Below are 20521 nucleotides of genomic sequence, written 5' to 3'. Positions count from 1 at the left end.
TCAAGAAGTATTGATAATTATCATTTATAAAACCTTTGCTCTATTTCAGAAAGCACGGTCATTGTAAGTTAAGTCTCCCTTAGGTTTCCTCTTAAATGCCGACTGGGAAGCTATGAATGTGGATGTTAACTTGAGCATTATTACAAACAACAAAACTAATTAACTTAAATATCTTGTTTATTTTATATCTTTTGCACTAAGGGTCTGAGAGAAATGTAATTTTGATTCTCTGTATGTAATTACATGTGCCAGAATTGACAATAAAGCTAACTTTGAACTTTATTTTAAGCGCTTTTATTGAACGAGAGAAGGTTTATCACAAAATGCGTTAAAGATGTCGTCATGCTGCAGATCTAGAATAATGTGGAATAATGTCCGCTACAGCTGTTTCCATACTCATGCAAAGCAAATGGGGCTATAATAAGGACCAGATATTCTGTCTGTCAGGTTCTGTGATATACTGCAGTGTGCAGTGGACTTTTACAGCTTGAAACCAGCACTTGTACCATTTGTTTGCCAGAAGCTTGACAGTCACATGACCTCTAGAGCACTATACTATACTATACTATACTATACTATACTGTACTACACTATACTATCACAATGTATCCATGATAAATAAATGTCCTACTGTGAACTTGTTACTCCAATATTTACATATTGTGAGACGTGCGATATTTGTTATGGAGATTTTCCAAACATATTATGAGGTCACTTCCTCATTCCACTCCATAATATTACATGGATGTGGAACTGACCTGCCATTTAGATTTGTTAACAAGAAGAACAAATGTTGCCACGACATTGTTAAGGAAGTAAAACTCCCTCCATTCACAGATATGTGAAGGAAATGTATACAGGAAGTGTCGCACAAATTGGAAATGAGACCCCTACTTACTTTCACATTCAAAAATAAGGTCTACAGTTGAGGTTAAATTATGAATGCCCTGTGAGCAGCTCTTCGGAGAGGGCTGGTTATCAGAGAGTGACAAGGTGGGCTGGATGGGGCAAGCTGGTTAGTATGCTAATGTCTGAAGAAGCAAAGAAGTGATTCAGCTCCTGGTGAGTAAAGAAAATGTTTGCGTTAGAGTAGTAAGTAAACAGCTGTTGTTGCCAGTGTTGGCAATGCAACAAACACAGCAATCACACAGAGCTACATTTAGCCCCTATAATAGTAACTAGATGTTGTAGGAAATGAGTCAACTGTGACTCACTTTTAAAGAGTCTTTATAGCTTCAATTAGAATGAATGGGTTTGTGGCTGAGAGCAAAAGAAAGGGAAGTTGAAAAGTATCACTTCTGCTGTGGGGTTTACAGTATAACATCACACAGAGATTTCATCATATTAAAGTGCAAGGGTGTTGAACATGAAATATCTTAAACTAACCTTCCTAGCCTTGAATAATAGTCAGTATGGGAGGTCTGTGAGGCTCCTCTGCTCAGCAGCAACAAGACATTTCAGTTCAACTGCATGCACACTTCCCAGTGTGTAAACAGCACACCACAGGTTCCTGTCAATGACCCATGACTTCTCTTACACAGTGTAAGTCTCCCCTTCACTCAATTCTGTGTTTTCCTTCATAATAACTATTACAGTTGAATAAACGTGCGTGAGCGACTGCAGGGCCTGACAAGAATGTCAATGAATGGGTGCCAGTAAGTACCAGTGTTTTCATTGTACGGCGCAACCCCACCACCCCCCGGCATGCCACATCGCAGGTTGTCCCTGTGTGGGGTTGTCTGGGCTGTGTCAGGTGTTCACTGGAGAGCAGTAAGCTGCAGAGCAACCATCAGCTGCCTCATTTACTGCCACTAATTTACTGGATGTGGGTTGTGTGGGGGTATGGTATGTGTTTATTTTACACATGTGTATGTGTGTAGTGGCCTACAAGCATGTGCGATTGACCACTGCAGGATCATTATTGTCATTAGTGTGGCCAGAAGTTTAGTAAACTAAGTGTTCCCACGAATCATGTCAGTGTCATTAAAGGTTTTACACAAAAGAGTAAATCTGTGAAGAAACAGTTTACTTTCCTGGGAAAAATATTTAACTTGATCAAAAAATGTCAACATCAAACAACATCAAATGTCAACATCAAATCTAAACCTTGATTATTCAGTTCACTTTTTGTCATGTGAGATTTACTGTAGGCCCATAAGTGTTTGTTTTATGTGTACCCAATATTGTGCACTCCATCATTTCAATAAATGAAAGTATTCCTATTCATACTTTGGGAATCAATTCAGAATCAGTAACTATTTGAATGTTTGATCAAGCTACCACTCAAAGAGTCAAAAAAGACTATTTAAACAGTCATTTCCAGCTTTTCACAATTCAAAAACTCCAGCAAGTGAGTACTGAAACAAGGACATTGTGTTTCAGCCTCAGAAACAGTTATATTTTTTCAATAATTGAGCTTGCATGTGGCAGGATAAGCAAAAGCTTTTCTGTGTGAGTAAATGAGTTAGATGTTAAGCAAGCCGTTGGCATGTAGCTCTTGCAAAACAAACCTGAGCAATCCAACATGCCTCTCTCATTCCCATTACCACTCTCTCAACCCAGCCCCCTCTCCCTGCACTGCAGCTGCAGTGTGTGTGTGTGTAAATGTGTGTGACCACCCATGGTCTATGCTGGTCGAGGATTAGGGGGCTCAGACTAACCCAAACCTTTTTCTCCACCACTTAACGCAAATGGCTAAATTGGTGCAGATGGCTTATGGTCGGGTAAGGTGGCGGCTGCAGCGCTAGACGTATAAGGTAACTGTGTGTGAAAGAGGGAAGACAGACTGAGGTAAGTGTGAGCGAGTGCACACGCCTGCCTGTCTAGGACCTTTGGAGATGTTATCTGGACCTGATTTCTGTTCTTTGACTGGCATGAATGTGCACTTTCTGCCCTGCACTTATAAAGGAATTTATTATCCATGCTCTGTCGACCCCTGGGTGCATGTATACAGGGAAACGTGGGAAACAATTTCATTTGTGCTTTCTCCCTGAGTCAAGGCCCCACTACCCCTTATACTTTCTCCCCCGCATCCCCTTTCCACATTTTAATCATTTCCACATGTCACACTTGTCAACAGGAAGTGATGCGAGGACTTGGTGTAATGATGCATTGGAACATTTCCTGCAGAAGAGGTACATTAGTGTCCAGATGTTGAATTTAAAAGCTATTTGAAAAGAAAACAACTCTGAAGTAAATTTGGCAACACTATTTAAATTGTGTCATGTACATTGTTTAAACACTGTTTAACACTAAAAGCCCAGGTGAGTGGGTTTCCCTTCTGTCTCTGGTTGTGTTTGGAAGTTAATGATTTCACCATGCACACTCTGACACACAAATACATTGACCACTAGCTGAGGCCTCTCAGTCAGCCTTGAGTTGTGAGAAATGTTCTGTGTGGGTTGATGTTGATTATGAGAGAATGAGAAAAGTGGATGTGCACACACAGAGACAGAAAGACACACATCTGCCTTTGTTTACATGAGAAAGCCAAAGCAACAGGCCATCTGGGATTTAGTGCTGGGGCCCTGGAGCATAAACTGTGAACTGTTTGACTGGCCCTTGGAATCGATCACCGGACGAGACAGTAACTCTTAACGTCTGACCATAAGACTCTTCCTTTCAAAAGCTGGATTAAGTGGGTTAATCCACCTAATGTCATTCATACAGGTTGACAATCCTGATACTTGGTGCATTCATGAAAGCAGCTTGACTTTAGAAAGCATTTCCCTTCTTGTATTCAGTACATTTGAATTTGCCTTTTTGCACATCAGAGGTAATGTAGCAGTCATGTTCGTCAAATAAAAAAGACCAACGTGTAAAAAACAACAACTATTAAGTTGAATGCTACAGTTCTTTTCATCTGAAATGAAAAGTACACTGCACAATGGAGTCTCAAGAGATGAGAGCATAAGGGTTTTGTGTCAAAACAAAGTGTCTATTAAGCAACATTTTACAATGACACACAAACAAACACGCTTCCAATTTCCTGCAGTGAAATCCAATATCAACATCATGAAGACAACACTGTCATGAATTTATTACCTGGTGGGAAAAAAAATCCACACTGTGGCATCTCTACCTGTTCACACAATTCATCCCATTTTGCCATGTTGTTAATGTACAGTACTTTGCCTGCACAATGAATGACAAAATCACACCAAGTCCCTGCAGATTGATTAATTTAGCAGACAAAAAACAAACTGAAAGCCACATGGTTCAGACTTGCATTTTCTGTGACATGCAGCTTTTGGATTGTTCATTCCGGCCTTCCACTTACTATACTGATTATAATGACACAACATGTGTCACCTCTTCTAGCTCACCAGGTTCAATCTGTGTTTTATGGACAAGAGCTGTTACCCTCAACTGCATCCACACGTTGCTGGTATAAATCAGAGACGGCTAACAACACAGAGGGATTAGACTGTTGTCGGTGGAAGACATAAAGCTTGTTGACTTTCTAGAAAGACCAGTGGATGAAACCTTGCTGGGTCACTGTTTTGTAACATTTGCTGAGGAATGCTATTTATGTTAGGCCGGCCACACACAGGAGGATTTCCAAATGGTAACACATTTTAAAATTGTGAGATTACTTATGGATACGATGAAGACACAGGACCACACACTTGGACTGGGAACGCACAGAAGCTCCCACGAGCAAGTCTGACATTGAGACAACTCCAATCAAGTAAATGACTAAAAAGATTGTGTCTGTGTATACCACACACTATTGGATTGTTCGGCCAGAAGACCTGATCAGGTAACACCCCTCAATTGTTGGCAAAAAATGTACCTGGTTATTGGTTATAGTATGTAGCTTTAATGCCATTTCATAATCTCCATGTCTGCCAATCAGCTGTTGTCGGCATGAAGTAAATATTGTCATGTCCACCCTAGTCTGCAACGGTATGCACAGAATATGGAAAATGCATATGGTAATTCAGTGTATGCATCAACTAAGCTCGCACAATATACTGTATTGGAATGGAATATTAATATATTCAAGTAGGCTCAAGTAGGCATGCATGGGAAGCCAGACTGACACTGACCTTTGAGTTTTAACACACAGGGAACATGGAAAGTTTTATTGAGCGTTGCCTAAACTAGATCAGCAGTGCTTTGAACACTATAAGGACACTTCATACACAGGTACAGGAGCAGATTGCATTCCTTGCTCTACATTAGAAATGAGGGCAACGACAAGTAATTGGGAAAGACACAGGTGTGTCTTGGCTGAGCTAATGTATCTTCAAACATGGATAAAACATTCAAAACAAAAGCGTGAACATATGCAATTAAAAGCTGAACCACAAGCCTGAATCAGTATTGCTGGTATCGCACCTGGTTTTACAATGCATTCCTGTGTACATGTTTCAGCATCTGTGAATCTGTGTGTGTTTCTGAGAGTTTGTTTGTTCCTTCTGTGATTTATGACGCTTCATTATCAGCAGGCTGCAGGGGTGTTTCCAGATGTCTGTATTTTCCAGTCCTTCCCAAGATTTACTGTCAACAACTGTCATCATCCTGCACTTTCTTCTTTCTCCTTTATATAATGGATGAGCTTTTTTTTTTTCTTCAGTGACTTCAGCAACAAACAGAAGTGATGTTTTCAGACTGAATGAAAGACCACATCACACAAGTATGATGCATTTAGGTAAAAAAAAGAAAGATTTATTGGAGTCAATAAATCACATTGGTGATAAAGATGATGTATTTTATGTGGCATCAGACCGAATGTTGTCATGTAAACAGACAAACATTCCCATTGAACACAGTGTGTTAACATGGAGATTTGTGCAATAGCTGCCTTCCACAATGATGCTCAAACAAACAATCCATTTAGTCGAACAAATAAGCTTATTGTGGTAAATTTCATGATGGCACGTGGTGCTGTGATTTTGGATTACATTTGGATTACATTTTCTACTCAAACTCAACCAACAGCAAACAATGAGAGACATATATTTATTCAATACGTCCTTTCTCATGTTCCTGGAGTGCTCTATCCAAAGGCTTTAGCCTTGAATTGGCAGGAAAAACAAGATTTCCTTGTGGGGGTGGAGGAGAAGTTCATTCTCCACATCCTGTCCCAAACACAAGCCTTTTCTTTTTTCATACCCTCTTTTTTTTCAAATCACAGTGTTTGTCTCCATGTTACATCTGTGCTCAGCAGGGGAGTGACCTTGGGGACAATGACACCACACAAAGCGGCCAGCGTGGCCATGACCAGAGCCACTACTGGCACCCCACGTCAGACTGAATGGCGGTTGGTTTCATAGCTCACTGACTCATTATGGCCTACTACGGTCTTTAAGCCAAGTATGTGGGTGAAACGTAGGCAAACTTAATTATGCCTGCTGCACATGGTGTTGACTGTTGAAAAGAGGCAGGAATGAGGGACAGAGAGAGTGGGAGAAAATGTAAAAGTGCAGAAAAGTAGCAGAAATATTATGGCTTTTATCTGAGTGGGACATGAAGAAGGTGTGGTTTGGATAAAGGATGTTTGGGGACTGTGAGGTTGCCAAACCGGAACACAGAGGAAGAACAGAGCAGAGATCTGCTTGTGACCTTAGCACGCAAACCACAGCACTTCTATTGTCCACCGAACCACAGACAGATAAAGAACTGTGTACATACATAACTAAGTGACAGGGAATGGACTCTCTGTCTTTCAAAATTAAAAATATCTCTGAGTCAATCATCTCCCAAAAAAAAATCCTCTAATCCTAACATGTACACTGGAGAGTTCTGCCACAGTTCAGGTTCAAACAGTGGCAAAAACCGCCAGAGGAGATGACAGACATTGTGTTTGGAGCGATGTTGCCCTGGAGACAGAATACAGATCCAAACCAAGAGTTAAAGGCCCTGTAGTGGAATGTTTACCAAAGACAGAGAAGACATGGGCTGGTATAGGGCAGCGCCCTCTCTGTCTTCATATGTAATGCCTCCATGCTAAATTTAACAGACAACCCTTCTTTGTTTCTGGTCCAGTAGCTGTACTCTTAATCTTCTTTAGGGGATTCAGAGTATAGTCTTGCCGGTGGGAACGCTGAGCACTTAAGGTGACTGATATGTTGTTTCCGACTGTAACTTTCAGAGGAAGGTGGTCAGGGGTCAGCAGCCTCCACCCACCTCTGTGCCTTGGCACATCCTCTGCAGCCACTCATCTCTAAAAATAGAGTCACATAACAAATACTTTGTGCACAATGCATGACCTTTGCCACTACAGATTATACTTATAAATTCTAATTAATGCTATTTATGCAGTGGCATGCCGTACCGCAAATAAATATAAATTATATAATACTCTTATACTGTTAATACTATTAAAAAATATATGTACATATATATATATATATATATATATATATATATATATATATATATATATATATATATGTATATATATATATATATATATACATACATATATATATATATATATATATATATATATATATATATATATATATATATATACATATACGTATGTATATGTATGTATATTGTATAAAGTACCTAAAAAGGGACACTTAAAAAGTGCAAGTATCTAAGCAGAAAATGACTTTGGTAGAAGTTGATGTCACCTTTTCTACATATATTACTTAAGTAAAAGTCTCAGAAGCAAAAGTAAAAGTACTAAAAAATCAAGGAGTAAGGACTGTGCAAGTGCAAGTTGTCTTTCAACTGGAAGGTTTACAGATTCACACTGGATAGAAAGATTGTGTCCTCAAATTAAGTGTTTGTGGCAATGGCGTTAATGTGCTGATCTCTTCATAGACCACATGACCCATGAGTTAACTGAGAAAATATTCCACAAATTGCTGAATAATGCAAATGATTACTTGCAGCCAATTTGGTGGCTAATAAGCCTGTACACAAAATGAAACATACCTGTTGCTACACAACTATGTAGGTCAAACAACATGGTAAGACACCTGCTACACTAAGCAAGTAGTTGAGACCTGCCAACAAAAACACTCAAGGCAAAGAATAGCATTTCCACCCCAACAAAAAAACACCTGCTGTGGCACAACATCCGCTAGATGCAAGACCCCTCCCTATTTGATGCAAGAATAACAGCCACCTGCTGAAGGCTAACAATAACCACCAGCTATGAGTTTAGAACCAGTTCACTTGAACCCAGTGTCTTATCCACACAGCAGTGAGTGAATGACCCTGTACATGTGACTGTCCCCCTGTCACCAGCGTACACCGCCACATACCCACATTTATCATGGTTGCATAAAAGACAGAGTGCGTATGTGCTTGGAACAGTCACACAGTGTTACGCTAGATACCAGGGGGTGTCAGAGTGTCAGAGACAGCAATACCAGCGCCGTCTTGCATAATGTAGCATGAAATGGAAGGAATTCATACATAACAATGACAAACACATATACAGACGCGCGTATAAACACGTCTGCCCTTTGCAAACATCCACAGACATGAGAAGAGACAGTAACATGACTTACCATCAATACGGATAATTTTACTGAGAGATGACAATGTTATGTCAAATTATAATGTCACATTCATGTTCCATATGCCCAGATTTGATGGTAACAAGCTAACTACACACTACCTCTCCTGTTATTCAGAGCTGCACAGTACTTTTACATAGTACCTAATTTTAGGAGATCTTCTGTGCTTGAATAATCTACAAAATGATGCATGTGTATCAGCTTGTCATTATTAAACACAACTCTGGAGGTGGATGAAATGAAGCCTCAAACTCAGTCGTGGTTCTATCTCACATCTGCCTTGTGTTTACATCATTTAAAGGATTTGTATTGTCTAGCTAAAAAGATTAAATGGGCGTCACAAAACCTTAACTGTGAAAGGACTCAACAGACCCATACAACTATTAACCACTGAGAATCCCCTTCATGGAGTCATCATCTGTTTGGCCTCAATCAATCACCCAACAGGGTTCTCAACTGTAAAAATCCTCTTATTAGGTGCAGTGAAAGTAGTGTTTACCCAAGCTTAGTGAGTTACTTTGGGTCACTGTTGGAGTTTATGGAAACAGTTAGCCACAGACAAAACACATGACACATCTTTGAATATGTTGATCTGTGCATCTTAAATTAACTACAAAGCCTTCCTCCTTTGTGTGACTACAGAAGTAAAGTTGTCACACGCAAGAAGACAAAGTAATGTCGAGAAGGAATTGTGAGAGAATTGCGTTTTATTTTCCTAAAGAGGACAACAGAAGTGTCCTGCTTGAAATGTTGTGTGATGTGCACTTCATGAGAAAGCTTGCATAAATACTGGGCAGCATCTAGTGGCCTTGTTCACTTTGCCCTCATTCTGAAAACGCCAAAAAGGCAAGGCTGACAAAGTCATTAAGTGAGCAAGCAAGGGGTTTGAAGACATGCGTCTCACTTGAAGCGTTTCCCCCTCCCTCCACCTTTCCCTGGCTTTTCACCTCCCAGACCCCCCTCATGACCTCTTTGTTGGGGCGAAGGGGTCTACATCTTTGGAACCAGCTAATTATAGAGTTTTAACGTCTGCTTGGCTAAGCCCTAAGTGCTGGGGGACATTCCTACAATTAGGGAATTCTGTGTGTGTGTGTGTACCAGCGCATGTTTACCTTCTTTATTTAAACTTTTCGACAACTGCATCCCAAGTGAATGTTGCATCATATATAAACAAAATACTGAAACCCATAAAATGGAAATGATTTCTAAAAAGGTCTACTTTTAACACAGATTACTATTATTCTTGTAATTCCAATGGATCTTTATCGGACAGTTTTTGAAATGTGAAAGTTAAAGGAAGGTTTATAAAGACTTGGAAGCATGTGTGTGTTTGTCATGTGTGGGTCATTGAACAACTCATAACCTAGATATTTTGGTATGAGCTCACACTGATTATGGTGCTGATGTAGTCTCATATAAATGTGGCTCCTGACTTACCCCACTCTTAGGTTTTGCTCCGAGCACAGGTGCAGATCCTGACGTGGAGGCAGCAAGACCATGTGAATGTGGAGGGTTTTGTGACTCTGATCCTAAATCATTCTCCTGCACACGTACAAATAAATGAATAAATACATAAGGTCTGAATATTTGTTTTTACAGAGGATAAATAATACATTTGCAGATGCAAAAAAAAACATGACAATTGCAGTTTTGTACCAGGTTTTGTCGTCGATGGAGGGTGGGGGTGCTGTCCATAGAGGAAGTGGCACTGAGGGCATTTTCAATTTCCTGGTCCAGCTGGTCCAGCTTCATTAGCAGCAACACCATTGAGTCTAGTCGAGCATGTTCCCGCTGAAAAGAGACAAATAAAAGAAAAATATATTTTTGTCAGTGAGGTGTCCACAGGGTGGGGACAGCTTTTTCTGAACTGGTGTGATTAAAATGACAAAAATAAATCAAAGAATATCTTCACAGCTTTGTATTTGATCTGAACCAGGGTTACGTATAGTTCTTATTTTGATGTGTTTCATGTGGTACAGTCATAACCATTTATAAACTACATTACTTGCTCATTGCATTCCAGTTCAGGGTACGTTTGAAGTTAACATCAAGTGTTACATGCTAGTTTATTTTTCTCACGTATGCTTTGCTTGTGGAAGGTGAGTGTCAAGTCATACATTCTATAGATTTATACGCTTGTGTCCAGCATTTCATTATCATAATTTAATCTCATCTTATCACACTCCTTGACTTTATTTCCATCTAAATCAAATGGTCAAATACCAAACTGCCAACTAAACATCTCCATCTCTTCATACCACAAAACTGTGGAAATGTTCTGTTATAGATGACCATGACTCTCTCCATGCCCATGTTCCCCTCCTTGCTCCTGCTTGTTCCCTTGTTATGTTTTATTTTTCATGAAACTTCCAATCTTCTGTAACAAATCAGTTCCAATTAAATCACATGGCTTAAAAAAAACATCAGTCCTGACATGCACTGTTCGGCTAGCCATTCAAACACCATAATAACAAGGCTCACACTGACCTCAGGTGGTGTGTCTCCAGTACAACATGTTAAATGTTCACACACAACGTACCACCCCCCACTATACCTGGTTTATTACAACATTTGTTACAACTAAAAGACGCCCTTGCTGCAGTTGTAGACATTTTCATGTCCTTGTCTTCTTTGCATGGACCTCCCTAAAAAAAATACATCACACAGCTGTCTCATTAGTCCCAAACCAACCTTGTTACAACGCACACCAATAGACCCTCTTAAACACTTTATGGTGCTGAGCTCATGGGGTGCAGCCACTATGACTGTATGTTCGTGCAAAAGGTAGAGAGGCGTGTTGACATGAGAATGTGAGCCTTGTTTTCCCGTCCCGCATCTTCTACTTAATGTGATGCACTGATGAGAAATCTAATTGAGTTATGTGGGATAAATTAATTACTCGACAGATACCATAGACATGTTAAAATAGCAAACTGTTAGATAGTGGGTGTGTACGGGTGACAACATTACTTTGAGCTGAGTCGTGACTAATGGTAATGAATGCGCTGTTGACGGTGCAGATAGAATCTGCATCATGATAAACAGCAGTTTGTCACGATAGTCTCCTTCTTCCATCCCTAATGACATCTTATGACTTGCACTTACATTTATTTTCCAGTTATCGCCTATTAAGCCTGTCAGAAGCAGTTCCTATTGGGTTTGCTAAGAGAGCAACTAGACATTATGAGCTATGTGTCACACAGACACACACACACACACACACACACAGATGCATTTGTTGGCATTCTAGTGGCAGTGCACATCAAAGTTTCACAATGAAACAGTGTGTCCTAGAAAAACAATGGCATCTCCACAAGGCCTGAATGGACAAAAGCATCGAGCTCGAGATGGCAATAACAACCACAACATAGCAGAGGAGAAAACAAGTGCAGTGCAATGTCAGTTTTTTAGAGGGCATTCTGGTGGTTTGGGTGTTCTCTAAATGTTTCTTTTCTGTCTTCCCCATCTTTTGGAGTTTCTGTTACATTCATCTGGACTTCCTGGTTGCTGTTTTTTTTATAAATGGTAGACAGTTCCCACACTGTTTGAACCCTTTTCGTCTTCTCTTTCAAACCTCCTCTTACATTTCGTGGTCTGCATCACATTTCCCAGACATGTCCATTAAAGTGAGGGTCTCTTTCTCACTCTGCACACACAATTGTAATGTTGGTACCTCCATTCATAATCGGAGACCTGATGTGAATATCTAAGGACAGCAAGACAGAAAAGACGAGGAGAGAGTGGAGAGGTGGTGATGCTGCCAGGTTGTCTACAACTAGATATGACTGCTGAGCCACTTGGGCCCCGAGGTCAGGATAAGGCCTTGTTGCTAAAACAAATAAACACAGTAACAAAGCCCATATCAGGATAATCTCAAGCCATTATACAAAACAGATGGGTTCATTTTACAAAATGAATCTGCAACATTAACATGGTTTACTGGCAACATCATTACATTAATTCAGTTATTTTCTTCATAATAGTCAAGTGTTTCTTCTCGCTTTTCTTTGTTACATATATTGCCTTGCAAAGGGATATGATTGTGTTTATTTTTATTCTGTCTATTCTATTCTGTTCAAAGAAAATGTGCGCAACTCAGGAGAAAATCCTGTTGTCAAAGAGAAGACCATACCATTACTATATGCATAGCTGGCCTTGGTGCTTTCCTCTTTAACAGCTAGAACACCTCTTCTCGAGTTCCAAGAGCCAGGTTGTTTTCTTTGAGCATTTAATCCAAAGGTTTGAAGTCATCCTGTGACTGACATTGGATCCAGCAGTAATTAAGTGTGGCACTGGTTTTCCATGTCCCTACAATGGACTCTGCTCTCAGTTAGGGCAGCTGATGGAGAGGCATCAACACCAAACTAAGAGGACTTTCACAATCTCTATGCAAACATGTAATTCATGTTAAAATGATGCATTGCTAAAACATTAAATACACTAGAATTACAAAGTTAATGTGCACAGACACATGAAATCTGTTATAGGAAAGCCTAACAAACGTATGTTTTATTTCATTTTGGGGGATTCTGATGCCTGCATTAGGAATATCTGTTTAGATACATATGTATTGCACTGAAAATACACAAGTGCAGGTTACAAATGACGACAAACACATTATTTAGTGAAACAACAATCTTCTTGTGTCTTCTTGCAAAAGCACCCATTGTTTTTGACAAAAAGCTGATTTCCTTCAATGATGTAGTTGTTTGTTTGTTTGTTTGTTTTTTTTCTTAAAAAGGTAAACTGTGCTCATATGAAATCTGTTACAAGTTATAATTACATATAAGTTATAAACACTGGAATAAACACATTAGAATGTAATTATATTTGTATACCTCTACAGTTAATCTGCTATACAGCTTTTAGAAAATGTTTGTATGCAAAATAGTATTCGTTTAACCACACTACATGACTTCTAAACTGAAACAAGTTCCAAATCTGAAAACAGCTCAAGCATAGTGCTTTCTCTGTCATGGCTGGTGTTTACAAGACGGTGATCGTCTTCGACGAGAACATATCACAGGAATTTAAGTTTCCACAATATGGCACTTGTCTAAACAACATGCCTAGTTAATGTGTGCTCAGTTGGATATAATGGATTTCTTGTTGCCATTCCAAAAGGGGCGAACACTGCTACTACTAATACGGAATAAAGACTGTGTCAGTTTTCTGACCTTCGCTTTGTTCCAGTGAGTTCCAATTCATGGAGCGCTTAGGTTTTTTGGCACTTCTCTTTGCCTAATAAGCTCACTGGCTAGCAAAATGTAAATAGTACAACACGGATGAGAAAGCCTTTCTCCAATTTGAATTTACCTGAGCTTCCAACTCCCTCTACATTCACAATCCTTGTGCCCTTATAGGACCTTGTTTTGCAATGAGTAGTTGAGAAAGAGTAAAACATTTCACAGATCCCCCCACTCACAGATCTGTAAGCATGTGAGAGTGAAGTCATTGTTTTCCTAGAGGCTTGCCAAAGTGTGGGACAAAATTATTTGTACTGAGTTTATGCCCAGTTACTGTCAGTTCATTTAAAAAAAGCACTTCATTTGAGGCGCTGAAGGGCCACAACTACATATATTTCACAGAAACAAACACACACCTATTATTAGTAATAGTAATAATAATAATCATCATCATAATCCTAAAAATCACATCAAACTGCCCACATATCACATCTATATATATAATGTTAAGCCTTACCTTTCTCATGCGCACTTTAACCACATTATCCTCTTTCAGATCTCCAGGCTCTTTGGTTTCATCTGAAACTGGACTGGAAAGGTGTGCATCGATGGAAGTGACTGCATGAACGGCCTCCTTTATTTCGTCCATTCTAGAGACTGTGGCTCCTGGTCTGTGGTGTTCCCTCTGAACATCTGCCACCTCACAGGCAAGTGACTCACCGAAGTAACATCCAGAGGCTTGGTTGCCATGGATTCCCTCTGGCGGGAGCTCATCGTAGACCTCTACAGAGCATGATGGCAGGTTTTGGGTGTGCTGCTCACTGACTGCATGTTTATCATTTGTATGCGAGTGCTGAGCATCTGGATTTTGGTTAATATTCAAGTAAATGTTCCTTGGAGAATCCGGTACTGGAGTGTCACCAGGTTCAACACAGCTGACTTCTAGAATGGTGTCCAGTTCTGAAGTGCTACTTTCCAAGCTTTGAGTTATGGTTTGATCCTCACAAAATGTCAACTCTTTGGACACTGAGCTGATATTATTGTCGTCTGTTGGTTGACTTATGGAGGTAGTTGTTCCCACATACTGGTCAGCACATTTTGCAATGTTTTTCTCTGTCGAATCTTTTTCTGAATATCCACTATTCGCCTTTTCAGAGGAAACTGTCATGGAGGAGCACTTACCTTTTAAACAGATATCAGATGATGAGATCTGCCGATACCTGACCTGTGCTGGCTTCTCTCTGCTTCCTGTTTGTGCACTTTCCTTTCCCTCAGGCACATTCATCCGTGCAATTTCAATATTACACTGTTCCAATGAAGTCTGGTAGGATATTTCACATGCACCAGCCTGATCCAATACCCCAGTGCAGCCATGATGATCTTGCTCCCCTCCTCCAATGTCTTTTGAGTGAAGTTTAACTCCTGCATTTTCACTTAGAGTTTCTAGGTCATTTAATCCATCCAGCTTGTCAGCAGAGTCTTCGCTCTGGCTTACTCCATGGTTCCTCTTTCCTTCCACCACTAAAGTCATGACTGGTTCTCCAGCAGCGGTTTTGTTAGCTGGTGACATGACATCACCACCTTCCATCACATCAACTGAACTGTGAGGCACACCAAAAGGTAAGTTTACATGTGCACAAGCATGATCACATGTTGAAATCCTCTCTTCCTCAACATCTGGCAAGTCAGTCTGGGGTTCCAGTTCACTCGCACTGGACCAGTTTAGAGTGGCCTCAGAGATTTCAGAAGGTTTGCTGTAACCCTGTGTATGGCTCTCCTTTGTTTCCTGATGATCTGGATGTTTGCCAGGCTGCACACCAGCAGATCCAGACAGTGGAAATCCATTGTTTGAAGATATAGAGATGCATTGTTGCTCCTCGTGAAAGATATGTGGCCTTTTAAAGACATTATCGTCATTGCAGATGTTGGAACTCTGGCTACTTTCTGTGCTGACTTCACCTTCACCGTTGATCGTTCTCTCAATGAGAGTTTTGCTAACAGTAGCACAAGACAGGTTTGAACTATACATGTCATTGTTTGAACAGGGAAACTCTCCAGAAATACCAATGTTTGTAGTTTGAGAAGGCACATATAAAGTGGCCCTTTCGGAAAAGTCATCATCCTCCACGGAAGGAAGTTCATGAACTGATTCGTCCTGCAAATCCAGTGAAATTTTCAACTGTTGTATTCCAGAATCATCATTTACTGCAGAAGCTGTCACTTCATGTGTCAATTCTGTAGGCAGCTGATGACAGCCCTCTGGCAGAGAGGCACACCTTGTTCGTCGACCTTGTTTGGAAGCCCCTCCTCCCATCCATGGACCCTTGCTGTCAACTCCATGACAGCAGACCAGATCCAGATCATCATAGCTGTACTGCAATCCTGAACGGTGAGTCACATGCTCTTCCCAACTCCTTTTCCGTATGGCTACCGGCATGGTGGGTGGACAGCTTACGCTATCCCATACGGCTGATTGTTACGCCAGCTGAGAATGGTGAACCAGATCTGGGACAGGCAAGAAAAGAAAGGAGGGTAAGAAACAGACAGCATTTCCAAGGTACTATTTATATTAATGAGTGGATAAAAATACAACAAACACAAGAGAAACTACTCAGCTAAGGCCACTCAGTTTCCCACAATGTCAGTACGGATCAAGATACAGATTTCAACCAAAATACACAGTACCATTGCAATGTATGAGATAGTATTGGATTTTCAAAGCAATAATTTCAAAAACTTCCCTATCGCTATTGGTCAGAAAAATCAATAGACATACACGGCCAAAAACATAAACTCCTTGGTTAAGTTAACAGTTACAATTAAAAGCAAACAGGAATGAAATGATGAATTATACTGCATTCACAGTTATTTTAGCTAGGTCTGTACAAGATGACAGGAACAACTTTTAATAATCTAACATATGAAACCAATATTGTATCCTTTTTAGTATATAGTATGCCTTCACCACTGATAAAGTCTGGAGTCTAAAACAGAAAGTAAATAGTCCAGATAAATGTAAATGTCTGTTGTTTACTTTATCCAGTTTTTACGAGGTGAAACACGCTGGTCTGCTTCACACTGCAAACCTTCAGCACACGGTCTTTAGAACTGTGAATAACTGGTCTAAAAAGTTCAGGGTGTTGGCGATCTGTTATCCTACACATTCCCATGCACCCACAAATGACAATGATGTAAACAAACTAAGGCTGAAATGTTTGTCCCTGTCACTGAACAGCTGGTTCTCTGCAATCCAGAGTTCTCATATTACACACTGTGGTTTTGATCGCAGGAATGGTGCTGTGGTATTTTTCCTGTTGTTCTAAGTCAGGATGTACAGAAATAAGGGAACACATGGCCTCAACTGCAGGATGGCCTTAATTCAAGCTCAACATCTGCTGTATTTTTATAGAACCTAATGATAAAAAAGGCAGTTGATTGGAGATCCTTGGTATCCTTGTTGTATTTTATGGTAAGTCTACTACAAACCTGTTTTTATATCATTTAAATTCAATACAATTTCCACTAGAGTCAGTAGCAAAAGAGACCTTTTTGCACAATATGTCACTTATTTCCTTCCTAACACTTTCTAAGTAATATCATATTTGAAGCAGGTGTCTCTGCTTTTTTCACCTTTTATTTCCTCAGAGGTATCAGAGTTGGATCACAACTGCCATCTGTATCTTATGGCAGGAGCCGGCACCTGGTTAAGTAAGTTCATTGAGGGAGGTCTCCAAAAAGTCCCAAAGATGCTGGTCGATTAACCGCAGAACTGAACCTACTTTACATCAAGTTACTTACAGAAGTGTTGACAAAGTTTTTTCCCTATAAAATCCAGTCGTACATTTGGCAGTAATCCAACACGTATACTGTATGCTGCAGATCAAGAAATTGCCATGAGTACACTTTTCCAGAGATATTTCCCAGGCTTAAGCAATCCGTCCACATCTGAAGTAATACATATCCATCGCTTCCCAAGTGACTTGACATTTGCTTGACTTTGTATGCAGTCCTTAGGCTACGTTGCTGCAAGCTTTTTTCTGAACTCCAGTCAGTATCCTCGCTGTGAAACTGTCGGACAGGCAGTGAAGCCACCACATGCAGGCAGAAAGCCAGGGAGCAGCGAAAAGTCCATAGACAACTTCCATCTTGATCACATTAAGGTTTTTGCTGACACTGAATGCCAAAGAGTCAGGGTGGTGTAAGAGGGGCTGGCTTTTCTTTCCCCCTCTCCACCCCTGCTCACTCCTTCTCTATCCTTTTTCTCATCAGGTCCCCTCCCCGCTGGTTTTGACAGCGAATCTGAGTCACATCTGAGGAGCCCCATCCCCCGTCTCTAAACTCTCTCAGTACATTATCAGCATTTATTTACCTCACCCTCCTCAATCTACTTTCGCTCCTCACTCTTCACCAAACTTCCTTTCAAATTCTTCTCTCAAAACTACTCTCTCTCCTCTTCTCAGCAGACTCTGCCTTCATTTTTTTCTTAGCTTTCTATTTCACTGAGCTGGGCAAGGCCCCCACCAGTTGGTTTTGATTAGTACCAGACAGGCTGCCTTGTAAGATCTCTGGCTGTAGGCCAAGAGAGATTGCTCTTATATTCTGGCAGTTATATCTGGGGCTATTTTTTTTAATTTGTCACTGTATTTCTCAGTAAGCTGTCTTAACCAAACACAATTAAGTCAATTTAAAGTGAGGCGGTGCTGTAGATAAGCTTTTAAAAATATATTCTTTCAAAACATAACAATGAAAGACATTATATGACAATTGAAGTTAATATCTTTGTTTGCATGGAAACCTAATGGAAGAAATGCATTTAACGACGCAAATGCCAGCAATTCATTGGCTAATTTGTCAGAGGCCCCAAGAAGAATAAAAAATACAAGCCAGACCAGAGATATTTACACATGATGTCATATGGGACCTTTCAGATAAAGGTTTATCAGCACATTTTCTTTCTAAGCATCTATTGGGACTGTGCTGGAAGAAAAGCTGAATATTTCCACAGATTTCCATGTGTGTAACCTGCCAGTGGAGGACCTCCAGGTCAGACAAAACAAAAAGCACACTACTCTTTTGTGTTGGCTAAACAGTCAAGACAGTTTTGTTGCCTGTATTCACTCAAAATTAAACTTTGACCAAATAAGATTGTTTTTTGTCTCTCAGGTCAGCTGCACAAAAATATTTTTTTGTCAAAGCATTGGGGACAATACAGGCACAAGGGAAAACTGGAATGAAGCTCCCTCCAGCTGCTGCTGCTGCAACCCTGGCCTCTAACCTGTGGGTCATCCAGATGTGAGGTGAGGCTCCGGATGAGTCTTTTCTTAGGGGCCTTGCTGGGAAACTGTGCACTGCTGTCAGCATCAGTTCTCTGGGGACACAGATGGTCATATTCAAAGGGGAGGAATCCAAGGACAACAAAACTCCTCTGTAGCTCATCACATGATGAGCTCTGTGGTTGTGCACAGAGCAGTGTAACGAAATGCAGATTTTTCTGGTCACAGTAGCTTACATGTGGATATGGATGATGACTGAAGTGCAGAGGCCGAAACAGAGCATGACTCAAGCTATCCACTCATTACCTCCTGTGGACATGCAGGACAGGCCTATAATTTAAAAGACCAGGCCTCCCCCCCAACCCGACAAATCAGACCATGGCCACGGGGCACCTGGTCTACGCCACAATCTGATCCATCAAGTGACAGCGTGTGCGCAAACCCTTGAATCAACTTATGTGAGAAAACGGGTATTTCTGGTTTTGTGCCGAAGTATGTAGCTTCATGTTTTCAGGAACAATAGCTGTTCTCCTATGGTAAATACACTAAAGTGCTGATTTTAGCAGGTGAAATCATGAAATAATAATAATAAAAGGTAATCATGTTCACCACAATGTATTTATTTGTTCATGATCGAGTGTTTTGAAAAATAGAGAAATGGTGGTGGCAATACAGGAAAACGTAAGGGGATGAACAAAGTTATTATAATCCATCCAAAGGAGACCTTAAATTGAACCATTGAGCTTTTTTGTCCTGGGACAAAAGATTGGTCGCTGCTACGAATACAGCTCAATATTGCATTTCCAGGCATTTCCTGGAGTCACCACTAGAATAAACCTCTGACATAATATGGAATTAAATATATATTTTCTGTGGATTGATACAAAGAATAGTCTCAACTAGAGTGGTTTTCACTATCTGAATATTTATTTGAGTCATCATGACATTCTAGACCCTACCAAAGTCCCATATCACAGAGGATGAGTGTGAATATTCTCACAGGCATGCAGCGTCATCAGTCTAGAGTGGTTACATGGTAAAGAAAGACCTATTCATGATTCACCCTATAATCCCCCACTGTTCAAGAGCAGTGAGGGCCCAAAGGAAACAGTTTCACATTCCTCACAGATGTAGTTTGTTATTGGAAAAATAAGCCAGTCTAAATCATGGGCAGTGAAGAACACAGAGTGTTTGCCCATGGAGGAAAATGTAGGTGACGCTTGGATAAAAAAAAAAAGCACTGTCCCTCCCATAACTGAGTCATATTGAGTCCTCGCATATACAAAGAGTGCTTTGAGAAGATTATTTAAATGCTTTTTAGGACTTCTATAAATAACCTGTCTCTACTGTACTTGCACGGCAGTGCTATGCAGGTCCAAAACTAACCTTGGGTTCATTTACACTTAAAGGAAAACTTAACAAAAATGCACAAATCTCATTTGAAATTCTATATATAAAATCAACAAACCACGCCAAAGTCTTTGCAGTCCTTTCCTGTCACTATGCTGCTATGCCCTGTGGTTTAACAACTCCTTTTCAAAAGGCTAGAGGCATGCTGGTTTAAATGACAGGGTTT

At 40.3% G+C, this 20521-nt stretch overlaps 1 protein-coding gene across 1 annotated transcript in view; it reads right to left on the bottom strand.

Moving 5' to 3' along the window:
• The window catches only part of dlc1 (DLC1 Rho GTPase activating protein), a 71925-nt gene extending 53715 nt beyond the window's left edge, over positions 1–18210 (bottom strand). Inside the window, exons 1-4 of the mRNA XM_044029267.1 lie at positions 17303–18210; positions 14190–16177; positions 10143–10277; positions 9924–10028 (exon numbers count right to left, since the gene is read on the bottom strand). Coding sequence (XP_043885202.1) covers positions 9924–10028; positions 10143–10277; positions 14190–16109 — 2160 coding nt within the window. The 5' untranslated portion in view covers positions 16110–16177; positions 17303–18210. The remainder of the gene's footprint in view (positions 1–9923; positions 10029–10142; positions 10278–14189; positions 16178–17302) is intronic.
• Between the last annotated feature and the right edge of the window lie 2311 nt (positions 18211–20521).

This window comes from Solea senegalensis, linkage group LG6 (genome assembly GCF_019176455.1).
Source record: "Solea senegalensis isolate Sse05_10M linkage group LG6, IFAPA_SoseM_1, whole genome shotgun sequence".
Lineage (NCBI taxonomy): Eukaryota > Metazoa > Chordata > Actinopteri > Pleuronectiformes > Soleidae > Solea > Solea senegalensis.
The sequence above is the reverse complement of the archived record's forward strand: the minus strand, read 5'-3'. Positions and strand labels throughout refer to the sequence as shown.